At 45.9% G+C, this 14575-nt stretch overlaps 1 protein-coding gene across 12 annotated transcripts in view; it reads left to right on the top strand.

The window, feature by feature from the left end:
- Positions 1-14575, top strand: part of EXD3 (exonuclease 3'-5' domain containing 3) — a 297653-nt gene that overhangs the window by 181552 nt on the left and 101526 nt on the right. Inside the window, exon 21 of one of the 12 annotated variants that reach the window (XR_004755034.1) lies at positions 11955-12353. The exons of 10 other annotated variants lie outside the window; for them this stretch is intronic. Coding sequence is in view for 1 of the 2 variants with exons in the window: in XM_035341984.1 (XP_035197875.1) it covers positions 11955-11978 (24 nt within the window). In the remaining variant the exon portion in view is untranslated. Of the gene's footprint in view, positions 1-11954; positions 14558-14575 lie in introns of those variants that run through there. One more of the 12 variants, XM_035341984.1, reaches the window with a different exon arrangement.

Genomic DNA, 14575 nt, shown 5'->3' with positions numbered 1-14575 from the left:
CAACTAGGGAACATTTTAAATAAAACTTTGAACCTCAGCCTGCACATTTAGTCCTGCAGAGGCTTGGAAGCTCTAGATCAGGGTGCCAATACAGATGTGAAGGTAAAGTTCTGCTGTGTGCACATGTTGAGGTCAAAGCATTGTGGGACTGCTCTTCACACACTCACTTTGGTTCTCTTTTCTCTGCGGCAATACTGGATAAGTGTGTAAAGAGGAAAGATGATGTACTTGGAGCAGCCGTGCGTGTGCATCTGTTCCTTCTTCTCTTGCATTCCCAAGGAACCCAGGAGAAATGGATAGCTTCGACGTCTGCACTGCTCCCATGCTGCAGTCAGTGCAGGATGGACCTTCCGGTGGTGGCCATTGGCCATGCAGTCCAGTGTGCACCTGGACTTTGGATTTCCCTCCTCGGAGTTGGAAGATGTTAATGGTGTTCATGTGTGGCCCTTGGAACAAAATGTGCTCTCATTGCTGCCGCTGCAGTACCCCAGCTGGGCCCAGCAGGCTGGGATGGATGCTGAATGGATGCATCATACTTGCAGGGATGCTTGGTAGAGGCTTCAGAAAGCATATCCATGGAAGAAAGTCCTGTCCCGTCATCTCTCCCCCCACCCCCAATCACAAGCATCTTTGTATAGCCCTTCCCTGTCGCTGTTTTCCCATGGCAAGAAGTGCCTAGTTCAGAAAGCATCAGACCCAAGTCCTTTGATCTTTTCTTTCTCAAGAGAAAAAAGATTAAAAAGAGACAAGAAGTTAAGGATTTGTGAGGGGGAACGGAACATGAATAGCAAATTCTGCTGCGGAGGTCACCTCCCCCCGGCTTTCTTCCTGTGTGATCAGAAGGACGGCGCGGGGTGGGAAGGGTGCTGAGTGGGTCTATTGGGGAATCCAGGGAGGAGGGGAATGAATTGGGGCCAGGGGAGTGGGGGTGGAGTGGTGAGCCCTTCAAAAGGAACAATGCTTGCAAGCTTCTGCATTGTTAGGCGGCCTTTTACAGAGAGTGCCATGAATACAGGTTATAAATTCTTTGGCCATTGAGAGAGCTCTCCAAACCTGACTCCATCCTGCACTAAACCAGGCCTGAGCCCTATCAGTTGCATAGCAATGAATTCATTTACATCTGGATAGTTAATCTCCAATTCACTTGACAGTTTATCTCACCCTTGGAAGAGCAAGCAGTGCCTGTTCTATTGTGTTGAAGCAAGTCTATGATCATCAGCTAGGCTAGCACCTCTTTTTTGTGCACAGCAAAGATAAGAAGGGTGGGTGTTGATATCTAGATTATGAAACACACGGTTATTATCCCAAGCCGCATGATTCTGCTTTGCTTTCACTTGACATCTTCCCCATTTTCACCCTTTGCCTCTTCAGTGTGGAAACACCATCTAATTATATCCCTCCCAGAGTTACTGATGCAGGATGCTACAAGGGAAGTGCTGCTTTTCTAATACGGATGGCATAGACAGATGATTTGCACAAGCCAGAACTATTTAGTTTGTTCTCACTTACTGAGATCTCCTCATTTTGCCTTTTTTTTTAAAAAAAAAAATAATAATAATAAAAAAAATCTCTGGATATTTTGCTCAGCTCCCTCAGGGAGGAAGCACTGCTCTTGCTCCAGCTTCGCTCAGCAGAGGATGGGATGCCCGTGGCAGTGCACTGGAGCCACTTTGCAAGAGGCTGCTGAGAAGCCTTGGATATCCAGGGGGATGGGAAAGGCATCATTCAGCCGAAACCCTAGCAAGATGAGGCAAACCTACTTGTGGGCCAAACCCTTTTTAGTAACACTGATTTGGTCCATTGTGGGAATGAGGGGGAAATAATTACAAGAGTACACATCCAAATGGGTAGCAATGGAAGAGAGAAGTCACTGCTTTCAAGCGGTGTGGGCGCGCAGAGATGAGAACAGAGCCTATTTTGACAGATAGACCAAATTTCTGTTCATGTTAGGAAAGTGGATCAGGAAAGGAGACCTTCAGGATCAGAGGACAGATTTAAGCATGAGAATTCCTTGATTTATTCCTATTTTTAAGTCTCAACTTTAATTTCCTGCACTTGGTATTTGTTCATATTTGATATGGCTCGGATATGATCTGTGTAAAGACCACTCTAATTAAAATATCCCTCTTTTATCTAGAGGTACTGCAAATCTTTAGCCAGTCCTTTTGTTTCCTTTAACACACGGTGCACTTAGTTCTGCCCTGCTCACAAGAATTATGTCTGAAAAGCTGTCTGAAATGTTTAGTGTGGTTAATGGTAAACAGTGAAAAAAAGTGAAGTACAGTAAAAATGATGTGATTTATAGCTAATAATAATTTGAGGAGGGAAATCAGTTTTTCCTTTCTGTAAGTACTAAAAGAATCTTTGGTTTGTCTGCAACCAGGAAGGCTAGAAACATTTCGTCTTCCAGTGAAAGCTCAATCTGTCACTGATCGTAGCATCTGGCAAATCTCCAAAGACGGGTAACAGCTCCTGCTCGTCTTTCCGTCTTGCCTCACCTCGCCTGGGGAGGGCTGGGCCTGAGAGTAGCAGGAGATGCCATTCAGTGAAGAGCAGCTTTGGAGTGTCCAAGCAGTATGTTTCAGATGGGACTGTGCCTGTGTTACTTGTGATCTCTAACCATATTGTTTTTAATTTTGGAAAATTTGGCTCAACAATGTGGCCTTTACTTGTTGCTGGTCTTCCTTCAGACCAAGGCTGTGGAGACGGATCCTACTCAGGCACATCATTTGCTTTCTTTCCATGTTGCTCTTAGGAAGCCAGTGAGAAACCAGCAACTTAACCAGCCTACAGTGTATCCTCGATGTGAGGTATAATGGAACTGATACTGCTTTCCTGAATATCACGGTTACTAACATTGGAATAATGTAACACAGACACCAGGCAAAAAGACAACCCCACCGCATTTATTTTGTAGATGTAAAGATGGAGACAGAGGGCAGAGTATGAGGAGAGGAGTATGCTGGTCAGCAGGCTGCAGAGGTCCTGACCTCCTGAGATGGGGAGAATGTAAATCCATTCTTCTTTAATGGTCACAGACAGCCAAATGCCACAAAAAGATACAAGTGGGTCAGAAGTGAAGTTGGTCCCTCCACACTTCATGAGAAGCGGTAGGTGTGAGTGGGACAGGACGCTGTGCTGGAGCTGGGAGTGAGAGGGCAGCTGGGGACAGGGCGCACAGAGGGGCGAGGTGGCCATGGTATGGGTGGAAAATGGTCACTGTGGGAACGCTCCAGTGAGCAAGTGGGACAAAATGGCGTTGGCTGAGACTAGAAGAAAAGATGCTGCAGCAGCTGGAAGGAGGCAGTGAAAGCCTTGCAGGGCCACCTCTCAGAGTGCCGGGCATAGGGACAGGTCAAAACCCTGTGCTGGCTTATGGCAAAAATAACACAGCCAACAGGTAGTCAAGTTGATTTTGTTCAGAAAATTGAAAGATTGGTGGAAATTTGATGAAGGTTAGATATATCTACTGCAAAGACCCTGGCTGCCAGAAGAGCTGGGGTGGGACTGTCAGCTAACCTGGGAGCATGCTGGCACTGCAAAGAGGTGCCAAGCAGCATTTTCCCATGGTTGGTGTTACCCAGGCTGAGAGATAATGGGAGGAACAGCTGTAGCTTGGTCGAGGTTGAGTAATGTTTTTCTCCCATCCCCATTCCAATCCACAGGTCCCCTGCCCTGGGGACAAGGGTTGCAGTTCCCTAGCAGTGGCATAGCAGCCAGAGCAGTCTCCTTGCAGCTGGCAGGAGGCAGGCGATAAGGAAGACGTCTGCAGGAAGGAGGATGGGGAGTTTGGTACTAGGGAGTGGAAGGGTGTGCCACTGCATTGCCACTGTCTGGGAGAGGCAGGATGGGGGCCAGGAAGGCATGGGGGCAGCACCGTGAGCTTGTTCTGATCTCCTTCAGCCTCACGTTGTGCTTGTTTCAGGGCAGATGATGGAGCTTCGCCCTCACCTCCGTCTGTCTATGGCATGGCCTCAAACACAGCCTCTCCTCACCTGGAGCTAGGAGCCTGCCGGGGTTTCTGAGCAGACCTGGAAGAAAGCATGTGCTTTGCAGAGTGTTATTCTCTGAGCTGTGATTTCAGATATCCTCGTTTGAAGAAGCAGTGCTCTCCAAAAGCAGCAGGTGGGAGCATCAGTACTTTACTCCATCCTCTCTGCATTCAGTGCAAAGGGCAGTGCAAAGCCAAACCACACCAAAACAAAACAAATCAGAGAAAAATCATCTAGAGCTAGAGAAAATGCCTCCCAAGCTTCTGATAAAGGGAACTGAACTGCTTTTTGGTTGCTCTGAGACAGTTGAACTGGGAAAGGCCAGGAGCAGCTTGGCCTCAACCCCAGAGGTGGTAGGGAAAAACAAGATGATGTTCTCTGGAAATAACAGTAGGAGTGCTATTTTGAGGGCTAAAAGTATTATTTGTGTGTGTATGTGTGTGGTAAGAATGGCATTGCATTAAGTTTTCCAGGACTACACTGAGAGTATGGTGAGAAATGCTGTTCCTTTGCAAAGGCACTGTAAGGTAGATGTACCCAAACTAGCTCTGAATGTTCTGGATCAGTCCAGCTGCAGCATCATTAACATCTCTCGTGGTGATATCTTGCAGGATACTCCAGTGTATGGCGCAGAACATTCACAGAGCCCAGTTTTCCTACACAAACCAAACGGCAGAAGCCCAGGCTTAATCTGTGTCTGTGTGCCTCTGGGTGTGTGGGACATCCCTGCGGGCATGGGTCAGGCTGGCTGTGCTTGCCCTCAGCCTTGTGCCCACATCTGGGGAGGACTGCCTCCCTACACTGGTCACCACAGAGTTGAATGACTCCTTTGCCTTTGCAGCATGTTAACATGCATTTTTGTTATTAAATGCTAACATTTTAATTTGCCAACACAATTTTCCACTTTTACTCCTCACTCTTCTTTTCTTGGGATGTTCCTGTGAAATGTGCAAAGTCCAGGAGACTGAGCTGGTTTCCAGGACCAGCTTGCGGTGCTTTGCCCACAGAGCATGGCAGGCTGCTGCTGCCTGTGGGGACTGCAGCTCGCCGACAGCCTCAAAGTAGAGAGCTTGTGCACACCACCAGCACCATTCCTCATCCTGGGGAGAAGGGTACTTACTGTTTGTGTGACAGCAGAAGTGTAACAATGTTTTAAATGCATTTGTTAATTAGAGTTGGCAGGCTGGAGACTTTCTCTGGCTTAGAAACCTCCCGAGGTTTGCTTTCCCTCTCCTCTCCGGCAGCTGAGGATAAGCACGGCTCTGCCTCCCTGCTGAGTGAAGCCGTCCGGGCTGTGACAGCACGCTCAGCCCATGGTGTGCCGCATGCTCAGCACCAGCCAGCCAGCCTGCTCCATCCTGCTTTCTAGTCACACTTTTTGTATTTCTGATACTGCTCAGTAAAATCAGCTGAGACCCGTGGTGCACCAGTGGGTGCTGCCGTGCGGACAGCTGGAGGCCAGGTGCTGGCTGTAGCTGAAAGCATCAAGGCAGTAGGACCTTGGCATAAGAGGACACAAAGTGGAATTTGTCTTCTTACAGTGAGTTTATATTTGCCTTTGAAAAGGACCATTTTACCCCAGATTGGCCATTTCCCATCCTTTGGTTTACCTGACCTGGGTAAAGTCAGTCTCCCGTACTGTGCCATGGTTTTCCTTCTGCTGGAAACCCTGTTTCTGTTTCTTCTTGTGAGCCACCAGTGTCCTCAGACAGAGTCCTTGCAAGCTTTAAGCATTCATTGTTTCTAGTTACTGGTATTTCTCTTTTTTTCTGCTTCATGAGAGAAGAGCCATTTTGTTTCAAGATAGGCCTATGTTTGTGATAGGAATGACACACTTCTGCTGAGGAGCAGCACATGGAGAAATAATGATTGAGCTCTGGAAGAGCTTCAGGTACCAGCGTGGTGCATCCTCCCACCTTTGCAGTCTGGAGACCAGAACTGTGAATGCCTTTCCAGTGTGAGATAGCAGAAGGAGGACTTACCTAAGCAGAATTACATTACTGACCTTAAAATCTATGGAGAGATTCAGAGTTTGGTGGATACATTAATGGATGTGAAAAAGCAGCATTCTGTTTCAAAGCACGAGGCTATGTTTGTACAGAAAGTGGACAGGGTTGTGGTTTTTTACATTTTTTTTTGTGCTCATTTGGAAGATAGATGAGGAATCATTCCTTCTCTTGGCATTAATCCTGTGCTGCCATCACAACTCCTCTAAGTGTTTAAATGCATTTTTTATTGTTCCTTGGTGTAGGAGCAAATTGCTGTTTCTTGTGTTAGTGTCTACTGACCCACAGCCATTTCTCCACATGAAAGATGTTTTCTATCTATCTTATCTGGTCTGTGGTTTTTGTTCTTAAAACAGCCTAACACAGCTTTATTTTAATTTACTTTTATGTATGCGTTTAAATAAAAATAAATTATAATAAATAATATTTATGGCTAAGATTTAAACTAAATGAAATGAGGGTGTTCAAAGCCTTGTTTTCCATAGCAGCTAATAAAACCCTTTCTGCTTCATTTCTTGGTGGTCTCTGAAGTGGGCTTGTGGCACGTTGTACCCATGGGGTGTGGATGGGATGGAGTGAGACTGCACTTGGCATATTTGACATTTGCTCATTTGAAATTTCAGTCATGAAGTCTCACTAACTCGGTTCCATGGGTTTGAGTTACTTTTTTCTTTTTTTTTTCTTTTTTTTTTTTTAATTAGAAAAGCAGAACAGTTCTTTCATTTCTTCTTTCACTGTACCAGAGCTTAAGTGTGGGCTTGGGTAAGTGCAGGTGAGTTGGCACAGAGAGCAGGTCTCGATGTGATGAGCAGAATGGTGTCATGGTTTGCAAATTGTTTTTCCTTGTGCAAGTGCAGGGATCAGTGTCTCACTTAAGACTCTCCACACCATGTTTGAAGGTTTAGGTCACTTTTTTTTATAAGCAGATTTTTTTTTTTATAAGCAGATTTTAGAATTTACAGATGCACACAGGATGCATCTGGAAAGTGTCTTAATTAACTGATGATAAACATCACATTTTCATGCTCAGCTATCTGAAAACCAGCTGTACGGGATAGCATGAAATGCTTTCACTTAGAGGGCATTTGTTGGTATCTAAGTAAAAGAATTACCTAATTCACTCCTGAAAAACCAAGCCTCTGCCTCTGAGGAGGTGTGAGTTGTGCTGGAGGTACCCTTCTTGTGCTGCGGGGCAGAAGTCCTCTGTTCTGCCATCTCCCTTGCAGAGACTGCAACTTCATGTGAATATTTGTTATCTTCCATGACAAAAGCCAAATGAATAATTGCTGCTACTTATACTATTGAACTTTCCTAAAAAAATCTCCACTGGGTTAAGAACAAGCATGACAAATCTCAATCTGAAGGACTTGGGGAAGTCTGGGGTGTTAATTTATAAGCCATGAAAAACAAAGGCTCTTCATCTGTGAATGGCTTTGCACTGTAACACTTCACACTCGCTGGCCAATGCTTCAGCCTGTGTGTTTGGTGCCTCCAAGAGAAAACGGGGAGCATGTCCATGCCTCAGTGAGCTTGGTCATTGCCCCAGGGGCCAGATGCGGCCCAATGCCCCCTTTGCTGACAGCAGGCCCAGCGGGCAGACACTTGTCAAGTTTTGCTCTGGGCAGAGTGGTCCAGGTCATCTGCAGATGGGACATGAGTGTTTGGGCACTTTGGGGAGTGCCGGGGGCCAGGGCAGGCAAAGGGCAGCATTGCTCATGGGTCTGTGGGCTCTGGGGCTGGGCAAAGCTCTCAACTGCTCTTTGGTGGCCGTCTGAGTTCTGGGGGCTCCTGCCCATGTTTGGAGAGCTGCAGGCCTCAGAGAGCAGACAGGTGTGGGGAATGCTAGTGATGCCCAAGGGAGTCGTCCATGGAGCCTCCTCTCCTCCTCCCAAGCGCTGCCCTGGGGGACCGCAGGCAGTGCAGGCAGGGTGGAGGTGGGTCTGCCGTGGGGCAGCTGTGGAAGGAGATGAAGACCCGAGCTTTTGTCCCTCCTGTCCACCAAGGCTCACCCCCGCTCCTTGGCACTGCCCTGACAGCTGCAGTGTCTGGAGCCCTGATCTGATATCATGGTCTCAAAACCAGTGCAGGGCTGTGTTCACACGTCCTGTCTGGTGGTGGTGGCAGTGAGGACACGGTGTAACTCCCCCACAGAGCCACTAACCACAGCCTGAGGCCATCATTTCTGCATACTTCTCTGAAGAGATCAAACAGCTGCAATTCCTTGGGGGGCACATTGGGCAGGGGGTGGTGAGCCCACCCTGTGCTGCCAGCCCTGGACACCCTGCAGGCTGGGAAGGGTTAGGAGAGGGTGTGGGGTCAGGGGCTACTCTTCCAGTGCAGGTGGCTCTGGGAGTGCCACTGTGAGTGTGTTCCCTGTGTGCCAAAAGTGGGGGCCAGAGGCATTATTTAGACCTTAAAGGAATACATTTAATATATATATATATATATATGTTTTCTTCTTGAACTAATGCAAAAAACAAATAGCTCGCTTCTGTGTTTGCCTCCTCATTCAAACTGGATGTGATCCTAGATTTTTTAAAAGAAAACAAAGCATATTTCAAATACAGGCATTCTTTTATTCTTTTATTTCCCCCTCCAGTTGCCTTCTGCTTGCTGACAGAGATTTTGGAGCCCTGGGGAAGGTACATCTGCCAATGATAATCTCAGCACTTTGGGAAGCCAGGAGCGGCAGAGGTCCGGGTGGTGCAGGGGGGCTCTGCCCCCTTCCTGCTGCTGCAGCAGCCTGTCTGGGAGCAGTCTGAGCCATCGTGGCAGGGGCCGTGCCCTGGTCCCCCACATGAGATTGTAATCTGGTCCAGAATAGGAAAAAACAGCTCTTGGCTGTATGCACAAGATGTCCCCAAACCCTGTTTTGTACAGCAGCGTCAGGTGCTCTAGACACACCTAATGCTACATTCGTTAAAGACTCACACAGTTCTCAGCAGTTGCAGGCACCCACCTTTGCATGCTGATGAATAGTGTCTGACAGCACTAACTTTTACTGAGATCCTGATGCAGTAAAATGATCCGTCCCGTGGCCTCTGGGAGCATTGTGGCAAAGCCGCACTTTCTGGAGATAGGCAGGGACCGGGCGGGTGCAGAAGGGATGTGTTAGAGCCGTGCTGTGGTGTTAGCCTGATGTCAACCGCTAGACAAGAAGCTTGACAACTGGCAGAAGCCAGAACCTTAGCAGTGCCCTCCTGTGCCTTATCAGAGGGAAATAAATCTTGACTGATTAGGTTTTTTTAAATGAGAATTCTCAGCAAATAAATGAGCTGCCTGCACAGTGATAATAGCCTGCTTGGAAAGCAAGTCTGTGGAGTGTATATGTTGCTGGAAGTCATCAAAATCATCTTATCCCATGGAGTCTCCTGTGCTGAGCTTGTGTTTACAATATCAGACAGAAAAAGGAATTTTTCAGTGGATATTTTCTCATAATTTTTTTATCCAATCAGTAGTACAATTAGGGACTATCTGTGTGGGGCCAGGGTGTCTTTGCTGGCTATGGAGGATTGGCAGCCTTCTCTCTGTCTGCTTCTTACTATTTTGATACATCTTGCTCTAGTTTAAATTACTGTGCTGAGGTTTCAAGGACCCTGAACACCCCTTTCAAGGACCCTGAACACCCCATTAATGGTTTGCCAGTGGCCCTAAGGGACCGTCAGGGAGGACAAGCTGATGCCCAGGAGGTGAGCATCTCTTTACAGAGCTGGCACGGATGCAAATTCTTCCACTAAATGAAGCTTCCAACAGTATTTCTTGCTGTGATTTAGCATTGTTTTCAGGCACTAACTGTTTTTTGCTTAACAAGTTTTTCTAAATAGTTCTGACTAGAGTAGTCACTCATTCTAAGCTGGAGTAAGAACAATCTTTCCAAGGATGTTCATAAATATTTGATCACAGTTCGTGATGCTGTTCATTTCCCCCGGTCTTCACCTCTCTCCTTCCTTTCCTGCTATCTTCTTACCCATAAAGATCCTTTTATTAGTTCCTGCTGGAAGTCAGTGCTGGATAATTGACCAGTTTCCTGCATGCACACTGTTTTGTGGATTCATTGTGCTCATGTTCATCTCCCTTGCTGTGTGTGAAGATCATCCCTACCGGGGAAGAGCAGTAGCTGGACCCAGCCATGTCTGCAGGTCAGATCATGAAAAGTGCTGTGCAAAAGCCAGAGCTGCAAATGCAGTGTGCTGGCAGAGCGTGCTATTGTAATAGCCTCCTTCAGTAGGAGAGGAAATGTATGCTCTGCTGACTGATGCTGAGCCATACTTCAGGGAGAGTCTTAGAAAAAAATCTAGAGATTCAGATCAGATGGCTGGGTCCAGCATTAGGTAACCACGGAAAAAATGCAAATTGAACTTGAAGCCCAATCTCCCAATTGTTTGTGTGTGTGAAATCTCTTGGCATCTCACATCTCCTTTCAGAAAAGCTGGTATTTTTAGATTTACGACAGATTATTTTTTGATGCTGGAGGCCTTAAAACTGTTCTGACATGAACCCAAGCTATGCTGCTATCTTAAAAAATGAAGTCTTACTTAAATGAGAACTGAAACTTACTGAACTATACTTCAATTACAGTATAGAAGAGCACTTTAACATATGCATGGAAACAAACCTGGGAGGAAGGGGGGAAAAAATGGCTCAGAAACTGGAGCTGTTCAGAGGCACTGCATTGGTTACCCCTCTCTGGAGCTGTACCCTGGAGAAATCAGCTTTGCATGCGAGGCGATCACAGTCCAGCTGTGAAACCCAGCTGAAATGTAAACTTCTCTTAAGTGTTCACGGGAGGCTTCCATCTGTATCTGTGCCTGATTAGCCTGAATTGTGCAACTGCAGTCATTTTTGTTGCCAGTTCTTTCCTCCTTACCTTGACCCATGGCTTCACTCATTCGCGTGTTGTTTTGTCTTTGGCTTGAGACCATTGTCCCTTGTGTGCGTTCAGCAGCAGGCGCAGTAAGACCCTCAGTGTGTTCTCCAGCAGCAGTATGATACAAAGCTGAGTGATGTTTCTGACTCCAGCAGGCATTTGTGTGCAGGGACAGCTCACCTTGACAGGGGAAGGACAGACCCAGGACTGGAGGTGGTCATGAGTGTAGACTTTCTGTAATAAGATTTGCACAACGATTTGCTTCTCCTGTCATGTTGTTTCAAATTCCTCGCAAGCCATACTTTTCACAGTCTGGATTTTCTCTCATGGGGCTATCTGGAGGGGAAACTATTTCTCACCATAACAAACAACCAAAGCCTTCATCGTTAAAAAATAAAGCACTAACATGGCCCTACAATGGACTCCTTTGTCAAGTCACATCTGTTTAGATCACCAGAAATGATAAGCCTTTACTTTTGAAAGTAATTTTCTTTTATCAAAATAGGAAAGAGGACTGCAAAACATTCAGAAAAATATCTGCATGAAAGCTAAGGCATGTGACAGTAGTACTCTGTTTTACATAGAAAAATGAGATTAAATTGCATACATATACAAATACTGGACTTGTGCTCTTCTAGCATAGTACAGCTTGCTGCCATGCTAATATAAAACCAGTGTGAACCAAAAATCTGACCTGCTAGATAGCAAAGCTCTAATTTCAGTGCTAATCCGAATTACATTCTTTTTTAACCCCCAAGTTTAAAGTCTGTTTCCCAGAAGTTGTCTGCCAATGATTGCCAAATTGCAAAGCAAGCCGAATCACACCGGGAATGGGGTCAAATACTACGTGAGATGCATTTGATCATTTGAATTAAATAATCCCCAGACATTTGCCCCCGAGTAATAAAAGTGAATGCACACCCAGAGGAAGTTACAAGTGCTGTTATCCCTGTTTGAGACCCGTATGCAATTACACAGAGGTCTCAGATAGGGTATGCTGATGCTGTGGCAGGAGCAGCTGCCCAGAAACCCACTGCCTAAGGCCTCATGCTCACTATTTGCCAGCGATGCTTCGCTTTCTCTTTACAGTGTGAGCTGCCTCTCTGCAGGTGAGGAGCTGGTAACCACCATCACGACAACAACACATCTCAGCGTCTTCCTTGGCACTTGCACAAATCAATCATCTCTTTTGGAATAAAAGTTTCCCCTAAAACAAGGGTGAGATGTGGCAAGGCAGTGATTTTCAGGACAGCGGACGCAGATTGTCTCTCACTGGATCGTTAAGCTTTCCTGGGTGCTTTTGGAAATCTGACTGGTATGGATGTTTGCATTTAGAGCAAATACTTGGGCTGAATTATCATGTTTGAATTCCATTAGGTTTCTGAACCCGATGTTCCTACTTGCAGTGCACCGTGGAAAGCCCACAGGGAAAAAGGCTTGGGAGAATTGAGATGAGCGTGGTGGGAGCCGTGGTGCTCAGGAACCAGAGTGAGTTGGGTCTGGGTTGTTAAGATGGAAATATTCTGTGGAAAGTCCTGCTCTCTCTGAGGTCACATCAGTCTTGCTACTGACTGTAGCGGAAAAAGGAACAAATCCCTTGTTTCCATCGAGCCAGCTGAAACACAGACTGCACTAATCCTGTTTCACCTACAGCTCTTAAACTATTGTTACTGCATCGCAATGGGAAGTTTCACTAGTGGTTAACTGAAATGTCACAAGCCTCGAATCTGATGTGAAGCTGGAAATAAACTCTAAGTTCGCCCACGCTCAGAACTGAAGACCATGTGTTCATGTTAGGCATCTTCTGTAGATAAAAAGAGGGAGAAAAAGAGGGAAAATTGTCTTGACGGAACATTTTTCCCATTAGAAAGTTCTTCAAAGCCTTTTCAGAAGCACCATCAATCAAGATGAATTGCAGATCATTCCTGTGCATCCAGTAATGGGAATGGTTGTAGAAATTCCTCTAATTACATATAATTGGTTTTGAAATTGAATGATCTGGAATATCATTGAGTGACTCTGAGAAGGATTATCTGCTAAGAAAAAGGAGCAGCCTGCTGGAAGGAGATAGATATGTGGAAATAATTATAGCAATGGTTAGTTTCAAGAATTATGATACCAGAATAAATAAGACTAGTTTAGGTCAATGCATCTGGACTGTTTCCCAGTTGACTCCAGCTCAGCAATACTGTATTCTGGCAGGTCTAGACTGACACGCATACCTTCAGCTTCTTTAGGAGAAGAGGCTGAATAGCATATGCTTAGGCAAGGTTGTCAGATGTCAGTCCTTCCTATTTTCAGTGTTAAGTGGTACAAAGCAGAGCTGCTTTTTCACCATCCTTTCCCCAAGCATCTGATTCTGTCAAGTGACTCTTATTCATTCATAAATATTCTCTGGACTGCACGGTCATGCCAAATATGCAACTGTCTGGGTAAAAATGTGCAAACAAGGTGTGCCTGATTCCTGCATATAGTTACCATAACAAGTACAAACACGCAGCAGCAATTTGAATACATGAATGAACAGACACCTAGATTAGCAAAGAATTTCTGAATGCAGAGAGCCGATTTGAGCAACAAGTCATGGCATCTGTATGTGTAAATTATATGTGCCATTGCACATGAATTTTGAAACTCTGTTTCTAAGGAATATAGGTATTTCTGTGACCACAAAGCTTATCTGGGTTCCCCTTTTAAAACAGTGATGAGATCACTGGAAAAAGAGTTAGCCACTGCTCATCACCCTTCCTCATTTTGAAAGCCTGTGTGTTAAAAATCACACAGTGCTTAGTTCAGAGCTTGGATATCTAGGGAAAACAAGATCCAGAGATGGAGGAGAAAGAATAAGGGGACTCACAACCAGTGGAGCCATGGTGGCAACAGAAGGGTTCCTTGTGTGCCAACCACAAAGAGATGGAAAAAAATACAGAATCCAGCTCCCAAGCTCCATGAGCCCACAGCCATGAAGGATGGAGGTGATCAGTCTGGGAAGGACTCTTCTGTCCGCTCCAAGTCACCCACACCCCTGCCACCATCGTCTGCAGCAGCAGGATGGGAGCCTAAGGCAGCATGGCATTGTGGAGACCTCTGCTTGCTCAGTCCCTGGGAGTCTAACCAAGGATTCCTCTTTTGAGGTTGTTGCGTTTTTGACCATTTCTGCACAGTATGTGCATCCTTCCCCATACTCTTCCCTTAAAAAAAGACAGAAGGCAAGAAAGGACACCTGAGCTGCTGCTAGTCTGCAAATTCATGGGGCGCATCGGCACTTCCCACTTTCAGACTCTTTCACTTCTGAATGCTGTTTAAAAATACCTGCCAAGTCTAACTGGACTCAGTCACAAGGGTGGGCAGCTTGAGGCCTGATGCTGGATGAAGCCTGCTCCTTGCTGAGCGTTTCCTTCTCAGCTGTTGTTTGGGCTCCTGTCTGGGTGCATGTAGCATCAGTGCTGGCCGTGCTCCTCAGCTCCACACTAGCAGCAGTCACTGTTTCTGTTATTACTGTACTGAGCTGAAGAGGAAATAGTGATGCCTTTTTTGGAGCTTTTAAAGGCTCTTATTTTTCAAAGTCTCCTTTAGAAACCTACTTTGGAAAATTGTGTTTAATTACCAGATGCTTGCTGCCACTCAAAAACTGAAGCAATGAAACAAAGGCAAGCTATGTTTAGCTACAGAAAGCATGCAAAAAAAAAAAAAAAAAGATGTGACGTACA

This window comes from Oxyura jamaicensis, chromosome 17 (assembly GCF_011077185.1).
Source record: "Oxyura jamaicensis isolate SHBP4307 breed ruddy duck chromosome 17, BPBGC_Ojam_1.0, whole genome shotgun sequence".
NCBI lineage: Eukaryota > Metazoa > Chordata > Aves > Anseriformes > Anatidae > Oxyura > Oxyura jamaicensis.
Note: the sequence above shows the minus strand (reverse complement) of the source record. Positions and strands in the feature narration are given on the sequence as shown.